The sequence below is a fragment of the Thalia democratica genome, chromosome 5 (assembly GCF_965202585.1).
Source record: "Thalia democratica chromosome 5, ktThaDemo2.hap1.1, whole genome shotgun sequence".
In the NCBI taxonomy this organism is placed as follows: Eukaryota; Metazoa; Chordata; class Thaliacea; order Salpida; family Salpidae; genus Thalia; species Thalia democratica.
In genome coordinates, this window is record NC_139169.1 from 41,018,559 (window position 1) to 41,030,661 (window position 12,103).

The 12,103-nt window shown below is 26.8% G+C and overlaps 1 protein-coding gene across 1 annotated transcript; it reads left to right on the forward strand.

Moving 5' to 3' along the window:
- The first annotated feature begins 360 nt into the window (after positions 1-360).
- Positions 361-7,927, forward strand: LOC145836533 (sodium- and chloride-dependent transporter XTRP3-like). The gene is made up of 11 exons (XM_082944327.1): positions 361-631; positions 1,516-1,748; positions 2,809-3,033; positions 4,364-4,474; positions 4,682-4,923; positions 5,386-5,530; positions 6,097-6,302; positions 6,459-6,538; positions 6,658-6,727; positions 7,006-7,183; positions 7,703-7,927. Exons 1-11 carry the CDS (start codon positions 361-363, stop codon positions 7,925-7,927), a joined length of 1,986 nt encoding a protein of 661 aa, XP_082800453.1.
- The last annotated feature ends 4,176 nt before the right edge of the window (positions 7,928-12,103 follow it).

A 12,103-nucleotide genomic window follows, 5' to 3' on the forward strand; every position in this document is an offset into this window, starting at 1 on the left:
TTCAAACAAACTAAAACAAATAAGAATTAGGCTAAAGTATAAAGGAGCATAATTTTCAACCTTAAAAGTAAATATTGTAATTAAACTTACGACAAAACAATCAACTTTTGCATAAAATTTTTCAAAGAAAGAATGGTTAATAAAGAAGAAAAAATGTAAGTATATCCCAAACAAGTTATAACTTTTTTTAATATTGTTACGACGGCTTTTAAACAAGAAGAGCTTGAATAAATGTTATATTAATTTTTTTGTTCTAGAGCTATGTTGTTAACAAAATAGAAAACACAACATTGTTAATCGGATTGTTTTAATATTCTTTTTAGTTATATATACTTAGATTTAAATAAAAAAAGAAACAAGATGTCGTTGTCAAGCGTGTCGCTGGAGATGAAGTCTCATGAAAACGCTGCGTTCGAATCCGACGGGGAGTTTGAGAAAAGGGGAAGCACCGAAGACGAAAAGGACAAGCTGAGGTCCGATGAGATGGGGGTGGGGAAGTACGTGTACCCGGAAGAAGGCTCGAGACCGGCGTGGGACAACCAGGTCCAATTTCTGCTGGCCTGCATCGCTTTCGCTGTGGGGTTGGGAAATATTTGGAGGTTCCCCTACCTGGCACAAAGTTACGGGGGAGGTTAGAACATGTTTGAGTTTGAAATCATATTTTTGTACATGTTTTATAACAGGTTTGTTAAACAGAGTATTTTTATTAATCAAATATAACATTTAAAAGTAACAACGCAAAGTAATTAGTTTTAATCCATTTTTTAATTACTTAGTTAAAATACAATTTAAAACACTTTTTTCAAGTATTCAAAGTCGGTCGCAGCTTAAAATAAACTTTTTTTAACAGAAATATTTCATTTAAATGCATTTAAGAATCAATCAATGCAACATAAATGTTACTATTAAATTATAAAACTTTACTTACTTTTATCAATATTTTTTCATCTGTTATTTATGACGTTTAAACAAGAAGAAAATGCATTACACAATTTCTAAAAGGCTAAAGTTTTATTTTATACTTGTCTTTGTTAGTTTTTTACGTTTAAATTTCCGATTAGTTTAGTAATTAAGTTAGTTTTTAAATACTGTTAAACTTAACTAAGTCACTTTTCATTTTTAAACATAGTTAGTTTCTTTTATTTCTTGTGAATTTTTTTGTGAAAGAGCAAAAGTAGTGTAAAAAACACTTCATAAAAGCTTAATTTTATACGTCATTTATTTTAATTGTACTAAAGTAATTAACATAAAACCACAGCTTTCGTAGCTTATTTTTTTAAATTAAAAGTTTTAAAAAAAATTATACTAATACTTAAGTTACTAAGTACAACTTATTGCATTATCAACTGTTTGTAATACAAGTTAAATTAAGAAAAAATAGTACTTACATAGAAATTCAAAAAATTTTGTTTTTTTTCACAATTTGTTCACCTTTGTACACTTCATTTTATTATTTTCTGACAACTAAAAACGCTGAAGCTTGGAAACTTTCATCGCTATATAGTAAAATTCCAGGTGCTTTTCTCATACCGTACATCATCATGCTTATAGTCGAGGGAATTCCCCTGTTTTTTATCGAGCTCGCACTGGGTCAGAGGATGAGGAGGGGCCCCATAAAAGTTTGGACCAGGTTTCACCCCTACTTGAAAGGTATCGGTTTCGCATCAATGATCACGGCCTTCTTCATCGGCTTGTATTACAACACCATCGTCGCCTGGTGCTTCTGGTACCTTTTCAACTCTTTCCAGGTACTTTTTTTTTTTGATTACGTAAAGTCTTTAAAAGTTTTCGTTTGAACAAAACAAACTGTGACCAGCCAAAGTTATGTTTCAGTTTAACTTGGTGAATACAGAAAATCATTTGTACTTTGAAAAAGTTTAATGGGTTTTAAAATGATTTTCTGTCTATAGGCTTTTTTTTGTTTATTTAACTTAAAAAATACAAGCTATAAAGTTAAAAATTTACATTTTAAATACAACTTTCTATTTTTTAATGTTTTGTTTAAGTTTTAACTTTTTTTTAATAACTTTTTACTAAAAATTCATATTTTATTTAACCTAATATTTTTCAAAATTTAAAAATCTCAAAATGACTCAAAAATATTTTGAAAATATAAATTAAACAATATATTTTAAACAACATCAACACCAACATAGCTCAACAAACAAAAATTACTTTATTTTTTCATAAACTTGTCAAGTTTAACAAGTGTTTACAAAACAAACAAATTAACATTGATTGTACTTTTCGCTGAAAAACATAAAAGCAAATATTTTTATGTCAATTCATGAAAAAAACATTGTAAATTTGTGTTAACAACCGCCAGAGCACATTTTTCTTATAGTTTTAGTACACAAAATCTTCTTAATTTGTTATTTAGAAATGAATAAACGAAACATTTTTCTAGTCAACAGTATAAGAAAAACTATAGCTGTTTTATATTTACTATAAAAAAATTGACAATTATAAGAAATGACTTAATAAAAATATAACATATTTTTTAGAAATTAAAAACTTAAAAAGCATTTTACTAACAGTTCCTGATTCTAACTATCATAATTTATATTTAATATTTTCTAAGCCTATTGTTTATTTATCATTTTCTATTTTATCGATAGCAATAAATGAGTAACAAATTTTAGGCAATTTTATATATATATATATGAAAACGGAGTTTTTTAATTATTATTTCTTTATACAACCAACATTTTTTTAGTATATACTTCTAATTTTGGTTTAAATGTCTAACATATGCTACTATAGAACTCCTCAGAAGTTCATTCGTTTCATTATCTAAAATTGTTGCAGGAGTTGCCGTACAGCTCGTGCCCGATCAGCGCAAACAAGACGTCTATCGACCCACTGTGCGCCAAGGTGGGACCGACCGAGTACTTCTGGTACAAGGAGACGCTCAACATCACCGAGGGTATCGACGACCAGGGCGGCCTCGTCTGGTGGATCGTCATATGCCTGGTGCTGGCGTGGGCGACCGTTTGGGTGGCCATGTTGAACGGCATCGAAAGTTCCGGCAAGGTATGTTGAGATATTTTTTAATTTATTTTTAAACTTGTTTGTAAAACACAAAGCTGTCTACAAGTTTCTGGCTTTTGTCAGAATTTGTTTTAAGGTTTTGGTTTATATTTTTTGTAATAATTCAATCAGCAATATAACTTTTTGAGTGTAAATTACTGTAAAATTTAAAATACATTTTGTTTTTTGAAGTTTAATAACTTATAATAACTCTGAAAACGATAAAAGTTTATATTTGAAAATTAAATAAATATTTTGAACATAAAAAAGTTATTTTTCAAATAAAAGTATAAACTTAACGATTTAGTTTTTACTGAAAGAAATATGCAGGTTGTTTAAAAAATGTTTCAATTAAAAAATTCTTTTGATCTTTTCACAAGTTGTTTAATACTATAAAATTAATCAATATATTATAAGATATAAAAGAAAATTGCCTATTTTACTCATATTCCTTCATAACAGTTTGTTTGCTTTTTTAGAACTTTAAAGCGTAAATTTGAAAGACGATATTTCTGTAAATATTTGCTCGTTGATGATATTTTTAAGTGCACTAATATTTACTTTTTACTAAATTTCGTCCGTTTAAGAAATTGTGATTATAGTAATTATAAGAACATAACATATTGAGGTTAACCTTGATATTTGAAATGTTGTAAAATAAAGTTATATGTTTTTGATTATTGTCGTTGTTTATGCCAATTCGAAATATATTTTAAATATCTAACTTATCAATATTTATGATATTTTTTTTGAAATAGTTCCTAAAAACTATTTATTTTTTAGGTTTTTTTTAATTTCTATATATCAAAATGGAATTTATCTTAATTTTTTAGTTGAATTTTCTGAAAACTAAACAAATATTTTAAATTTTGTTTCACTTTGTAAGCATTGAAATGTGAATTTATTTTTTTCATTTATGTTTTGTATTACTTTTAATCCACATTATATTCAAAATTTTGATTACAGTTGAACTTTACCATATATCAAAAAATATTTTTTTAAATCAGAAAATTTACTTAGTGGACAAATAATATTGATTTAAGCAAAACCACATAACTTAAATTATTGCTTAAATACATTCAAGTCTTTGTTATACGACTTTTACGATCTTAGTATGAATAAAACTAAAAACAATAAATTTTATTTTTTAGATAATAAACAAGACAAAGTAAATAAATAAAAATAAAATAACATGCTTGATTATTGGTAAAAATCAGTTATCTGGGTATCGTTTTAAACATCTTTTATTTAGAATTTCAGTTATTTTTCAGTTAAAAATTTTACAATATACTTATTTTTTAGGGTACTAACATACTTACTAACAAATTTTCAGGTTATGTACTTCACTGCAACTTTCCCATATGTAGTTTTGACAATTTTTCTGATCCGTGGTCTCACATTGAAAGGTTCCTCTGACGGGCTGGCCTATCTGTTCACTCCTGACGTTTGTTTTTTATTCTACTTTGTAAAACTAATTTAACGAATATCTAAAAATAAAACGTCTTGTAGTACTAAAAAAAAATAAAACTTACAGTTTTAGTATATTTATTTAAGTTTAGTTATTTTCTTTACTAATTTCTAGATAACCTTAAATATATTCGATATTTTTCAAACAATAAAGTTATAAACAAAACTCCTCCATTCGAAACAGTTGGAGGTTCTGAAGAATCCGTCTGTTTGGTTGGACGCTGCGACGCAGATCTTCTTCAGCTTGTCGGTGGGAATCGGCGGGGTGACTGCGTTCGCCTCCTACAATCCGAAGAAGCAGGACGTTCAGAGGGACGTGCTCATCATCTCCTTCGCCAACTCCTTCACTTCCATCTTCGCATCCATGGTCATCTTCTCCATACTCGGATTTCGCGCCACCCAGACCTTCGACACCTGCGTTGCAAAGTTCGTGCGATTAATACCATGAACATTTTTGTTACAAAACTTCGTTCTTATAACGGATGCATTTATTTTCATACAGTATTAAAATAAGTAAAAACATTTTGTTTATTGGCTAAAGACTTTTAAGAGTTTAATTTTTTTATTCGATTATGTTCCAAATATAAAAATGGGAAAAATTTAAAACATGTTTTTTAGTGTTACATTAATTATTTGTAACTTTTTGTAACTAGACGTTAAGATAATCCAGATTTATTAATTAAGTTTAATTTAGTTCTTAAAGAATGATAAATCAAATTATTTTGTAGTATTACTACTAACGATAAATTATAAACGAACTCTGAGCAATATATAATTTAATAACATATAAAATCAAATTAAAAGCAAAAAAGATATTTTAAAACGACTTGTATAAAAATACTCAAAACTTATATACTTTAACCGTTAAAAAACAGACTAATTTTACAGCAACACTCAAGTTATGTTGGATTATTACAACTTAGCAGAAGGGGGAATACCCTCAGAAGACTACGATTCGTTCTACAACAATTACACAAAATTGGAGGGAAACGAATCACTTGTATTCTGCAACTTGACTGAGTATCTCAACGAAGTTTGTTAAATAATATTTGCTTCGAGTTCAACTTGTATTGTTTAAGTTTCTTTTACGTAATGTGTTACAACTTAGATTAAGTTTAAAACTTTGGCCTTGAGGGCCGCAGTTTGGCGACTCCTTCCATAGAACAACAGTATATACCACTAACAAAGGAGTAAATATATTTAATTGTAAGATATTAGAAATAGTTACTAGATCTAAATATTAAAATGTTTTTATGTCAGAAACTTTGAACTTGTCGACCTTTTTTGCTAAAAGTTTTACAAAAGCATTACACGCTTTTTAAACAGTTTTGTTATACAAACTTTACTTTTTTAATAGTTACAAACAAACTCGGACATATATTTGTGCACTTATACTGTTTTTTATTATTTAGTAAATTAATTAACAAACTTAATGTGTTAACATAGTTACGTTATTATTTTCCCAAATAAAAAAGACCCTATTTTTCAAATAAGACAGGCAAGTTTTATTGGATGTGTATGCATGCATAAATATTTAATACATATTATTTATTTTCAGTAGTTTTCATACTAGTATATATTTTAAATTACACAATACAGAAATCGGAAGGGACGGGATTGGCGTTCGTTGTGTTCACAGAGGCCATAATCAACATGCCGGGATCTCCCTTCTGGTCCGTCCTGTTCTTTCTCATGCTGCTGTCCCTCGGTCTCGGAACCATGTTCGGTACCGTGGAGGGGGTCGCCACCCCGCTGTTCGACCTCGGACTGAAAATACCCAAACCGCTGCTCATTGGTCGGTTGTGGCTGTTTTTATTTGTTTGTATTAGTTATTAAAGATTAAGAAATTTTAAATGCTTGTATTTTGTTTTTTTAATCTTGAATGTATATAGAGCACATTGTTGTTTGAACTTCATCTTTAATTTAACATTTTTATTACTTGCTTCAACAGGTATAATAAGCGCGATAAGCTGCCTCCTCGGGTTGATATTTTGTACCAGAGCGGGAAATTACTGGCTGGAAATTTTTAACGACTACGCAGGTCAACAAACTTCAAATGTTTGCTAATTAAACAAGTTTCACAAATAATGTTGTTTCCTAAAGTCATGTATTTTAAAACGACCTATTTAATTTAAAAATTGAACAATGTTTTGTTACCAGGATCGATTCCTCTTTTGGTGATAACGTTTTGTGAAGTGATGGTCGTAGCTTGGGGATATGGAACCAGAAGGTTGTTGTTTTTTTTACGGTTAAAAAATTGTTTTTTATTCTAAAAAAAAATATAAGTATATTGTCAGCTCATACGTTTTCAAGTGTATAATTGTATGTACATTTGATGTATCTTTAAATACATCTTTAAATTTTAATACAGTCGTATATTTATAATATTATTATTAATCTTGAAAATAAAGTTCATCTTTTTAAGTAACATTTTAAATTTATGGCAAATAGTTGACAGTTTAAACTCTTTTTTTAATACTTACAAATCTTCAACGTCACTTTCAATAGATTTGGCGAAGATGTGGCTTACATGATAGGAGGACCGAAGTCAGTGGCAGGGTACTGTCTCCACTGGTACTTCAGACTCTGCTGGACCTTCATATCTCCGATCGTCCTCTTTGTGGTGTTCGTCGCTTACCTTTACGTGCAAGTCACTGAACCTATCAGATACGAGGCGTGGGTTGATGTAAGTTGTCTGTTATCTGCAGTTTTATTCTGTTTTTGAGTAACCTAGTTTTTAAAAGAATTTGTTTTGTTTAAAACAATCTAAAACTACAAAAAACTAGAACAAATCAAGTTGAAATGTTTATGTTTTTTATTGTTATTATAAATATGTGTTTTAAGAACTATATTTACCCACTACAATAATAATAACTCTAACAAAGAGTTTTATATAAATCAATGAAACATATATTTTTCTCTTTATTTTTTTTTTGTTTATCTGAACTTATATAGCAAATTTATTAGGATATGTATTATTCAACTAATTATTGATACTTTACTAAGCAAAAACTTTTTATTATTTAAGTAAATTTACTGTAACTAAGTAAATCAAAATTTTCCTATAATGTCTTATTTTCATGGTAGAAAATCAAGTTAACTGTTTCAAAAATATTTGTGCTAACAAATTGTTAGTGACTACATAACTTGTTTTTATATTAAATATGAATAAGTCAATTTCTTTTTACGGTAAAAAAAACCAAAGGGAGAATCAGTTGAAAAGGCGTATCCGTGGTACGGTACCTTCGTCATAGTGTGTCTGATCGTGCTTCCCCTCATCTGCATACCTGGTTACTGGATCGGCAAGGCAGTTCACACCAACGTCAAGCAGAAGACGAACGAAGGAATTTTGTGCGAGCGAAAGTGGCGTTTTAGCGACGTGGCTTTCTGGAAAAACAAATACGATAAAAATGGCGAGCTCAAGCGGTAGAAATTTTTAAAAACTGTTATTTTTTATAGAATAATTTTTAAAAGAATATTTTTTTTATACTTTTCGATCCAGATCTAATACATACAGTTATATAAGTTAACTATTTTTTTATAGTAAATAGGTTTTGAAAAACATAAAATTAAAGTTTACAAAGCCTTGATAATCATTAACTAGTTTAAATAACAATTATAGCACATTATTTACAGGTTTATAACCAAGATTTTGATAGGTTTTTGTCAAAGATTTAAAGTTAATTTTTAATGTTAACTTTAAATAAAGGTGTGCAAACTAAATATTTTATTTACAACCGGGCCTCGGTGACAAATAATTGTAACCTCTTCAAGTAAAATAAAATATTAAACTTTAAATGCTGTTAACTTTAAAAAACAATTTTAAATCAAAAAGTTTTTATTGTTTAGAAAACTGTTATGTACAAAAAGAATGTTATTTTTCTTTTACACACACAATTTAATAATCAATTTTAACAATCTTATTAAATAAAATTGAAACTTAACTTAAAAACGTTTTAAACTGTGTAATTAAATATTTTTACAGTCTTCAAGTACCTAGCTTAAGTAGTAGATATAAATCATAAAGTATCAACATACTTCTAACAACTTAAATAACAGTAGTTAGTTATGCAATATTTTAGATGAATTTTTTTTTTGTAATCTATATCTGTAAAATATTAATAATTTTTAAATTTTAAAGAAAAGTTAGTATACAAAATAATATAGCTTTGTAAAATATAAAATTGTAGACTGGTCGTATTTCGTATTAGTTTATGATTTGACTCAACAAATATAACATATTGTGAAAACTTTAAATTAAAAATTGTTGAACTTAAAATGTTTAATAAGAGTTATCAAGATTAGAATGATATGCTTTTCAATTTATCGTAACTTGATCAACTTTAATAAATAAGTTTCGATTTTAAGTTTTAGTGAAGATTTATTCAACTTTTGGTTTTAGAATTAAAAATGCTTTAAAGAACTTTTGAAACTTGAATTCTTCAATTATAAATAGTTTTAACACAACAAATAAGCATAACCTGTAACTGAATTTTAAATGTTACGTAATTAAGTCTCTAAAATCATACGAAGTTTAATTAAGTTCAAGAAAAATCCATAAGCGTCAGTATTAAGTATAATGCATAGAGAACTATAAATCATATTTTAAACAAGATTGAATACTTTATAGTTGTTTTTATATTAAAAAAAAATAAAGCTGTGCTTTTTTTATATACACGACTAAAAGTTTACTTTAACAGCTTTTTTAAAGAGCTATATTACCGCTAATAGTTATCTAAAGTTTTGTTATATAAAGTTGTTTAAGTAACGAACATTTACGTATCAACTAAAATAATGCTTTAGAAGTATAAAAATCTACTTATAGAATTATTTTAGCACATTAGGTAAATTGCTTTACTAAATGTTTCCTAGGATGATTTAAGTTAAAGCTGTTTATTTCCCTAGCGAAATTAATTCCTATTTTTATAAACAATATTTCTATTAGAATTATGTTTTTACCTGATTAATTCCATTTAATTTCTGTGTAAAAAATCTCCTCCAAAAACCAGTTGTAAAACTAATACTTAAAGTGTTATGAAAAGACATAAAGTCATAACTAAAAAAAGTTCGCTACAAAATGACTAGTACATCTTTAAAACAAAAGGTTAATTTTTTTTAAACCTTACGACAGATTTTAATATAGTTTTTGTATTAAATAGATTCATAGGTTAATTTTTAAATTCCGTTATTTATTTAATATTAAAGTATGAAAAAAATTCTCAAAAACTAATAAAGTTTTCTTAGTTCAAACATATTTGGGTAAGTTTAAATAAACAAAAAAAAATGTAAAAAACTCAAATTAAAAGACATAATTAAAAAAGTTACTGTAGTTTAAGATTTATATGAGTTTTCAACGTTTTATACAGTTTTTATTTGTACTATTGTTTTTACTTACAGTTTTTATCATTTGCTAAACCTTATTTTTTTAAATTTTTTAAATAGTCCTATAGTGTAAAAAATGTTGAGTATTAATTTTAATTAGAGGCAGTGTAATTTATTCCGTAGATCTGATTAATTTTGGAAACTGCTTTAATATTCTTTTAAAGTGCTAGTCATAAAAAGGAGTAAGCACAGATAAATCTAAAACTTGTTAATACTGCTTTAATGATTACAATGAAAATATTGAGCAAAAAAAATAATGATAAACCTAAAGTAACAAAACTAAACATAGCTGCAGAGAATTTCTGTTACTTCTTTAAGTATCATTGCTTACTGTTAGTCTTTTCTAGTTTATTTCAAGGATTGTTTCTTAACTATAACAGCAAAAACTAAAAACTTACAAACTTATAGTTATAGCTTAAAAAGTTTATTACTTAGTTTCAGCCAAAATATTTTGATACATATTTTCTAGCTTAATTTAAAGCACCTCTTGACTTCAAAGTTTAGCTTATTATTATGGATTCTTAAACAAATTAGTTAAAATAAAACTGTTTTTTATTATTATTTGATATCATATTGTTAGTTAGTGTGTTATATAAACAAATAAACATTAAGCTATATTTTTTGTAATCATTCAAAAAGATCATTACAACCTTTTTTTTTTTTGTAATCTAAGATTCTGTTAGTAAAGTAATTTTTTTTTTCAAAAACAAATATTAGAAAAAATTATTACATACATTTATATTGTAGAAAATGTTTAACTTTTCTGGCGTTTTTTGGCATAAACTAGTTTAAGTTGTTAAAATAAACTATTTGTTTAAAAATAACATTATTCTAAAAATAACTAAAAGTTCTTCTAAAGTAAATGTAAAATTCATTTTTTACGACTGAAGATTTCTGTACATCTAGAAATGAAAATTAAAACTACAATTTCTACAGTTTTTGAAATACTTTTAGACCTTTAGTTTATGTAAGGTAAAATTTGTACAGCTTCGAAAACTTATGGCTGAAAGCTTGAAACTTAAGGTGTATTAAATAAATAAAGAATATATAAAACTGTTTTAATAGGTGTTTTCGATGAAAAAACAAACTTAAAAAAAGTAATATAAAACTTGATAAAATAGCACGTGTTTTATAATTTAGGATTAATGAAGATTTACACCATTTTTGTTTTAAATTATTAACGAAATAAATTGAGTTAAACGTTTAAACCGTATTTTTTTACGTTTAGAATTGCCTTAAATTGCTCGAGAAACTTGTTACAACATCTTTAGATTGTTACTACATTAATTATTAAGTAAAGCTTGAGCACTGAGTTCAAATTTTATCTAAGCAATCTGAACGTCTGTTCATGCAGTAGCACTTTTCACTATTTGAATATTATATGTTACAACATAGTTGTGTAACTTTAAAAATAACTGAGCTTTTTAATTTTTTTTAGTACGCATAGACGGTTTTGACTAATGCAAGTACGAAGTGCACAATATGAAACATAAAAAAATTATATAGCTCTCTAAGCTTTATTAAAACTTTCGTTACATATACAGATTGATTATTTTGTCCGTCTAAATTTAACCCCGTAAAAACTAAAATATTATATTATACATAAAAAAGTCATACTTAGACCAGAGTGTCTTACTTTTAAATCTTTTTTTCAAAAAAATTTTCTGGTGAAACATAGGTGATTTGTTAAATCTTTTTTAAAAAAACACCCTTCACAATCTGTATTGCGGCTTTTAAAAACTAAATCAGACGTTTTGAAGTAGATATTTTGGTTGTGTATGCACAATTGTTGCCTTTTTTAAATCAAAACAAAAGAAAGGCAACAATCGTACATACACAACTAAAACATTATCTTCAAAAGTAATAAAAACCTTAATTAAAAGCAATTAAAACAAAATGAAAAAACCAGCGTTAAATACTTGTACACTGCATCAATATTAGCTAATTTTATTTATTGTTTTGTATTTATATTTGTTTCATAAGGTGACTACGTCTCATTAATGATATGTAAGTCTGTGAAATTTCATTCTTGTAAAACTATATGTTGCTTTGTGAGTCCATTTAAACGGTAAAACAATAGCAATAATTTTTTCAATGTAGCTATTATTTAACAAATACACTAGGTACTGCAGCAATTTAGTTGCTAAGAAGCATTCAACGGTTAGACAATAAGAAAAACGCTATATTTTTTTATCACAAACATTAAAAAGTACTTTTTTATTTT

What these genes read in the sequence shown, in the direction of transcription:
- LOC145836533 (XM_082944327.1), top strand. Translation starts at nt 361, where the DNA reads ATGTCGTTGTCAAGCGTGTCGCTGGAGATGAAGTCTCATGAAAACGCT. An exon ending in GCATCGAAAGTTCCGGCAAG is followed by an intron (nt 3,034 to 4,363) that starts GTATGTTGAGAT and finishes ACAAATTTTCAG; the next exon opens with GTTATGTACTTCACTGCAAC. An exon ending in CCTATCTGTTCACTCCTGAC is followed by an intron (nt 4,475 to 4,681) that starts GTTTGTTTTTTA and finishes CATTCGAAACAG; the next exon opens with TTGGAGGTTCTGAAGAATCC.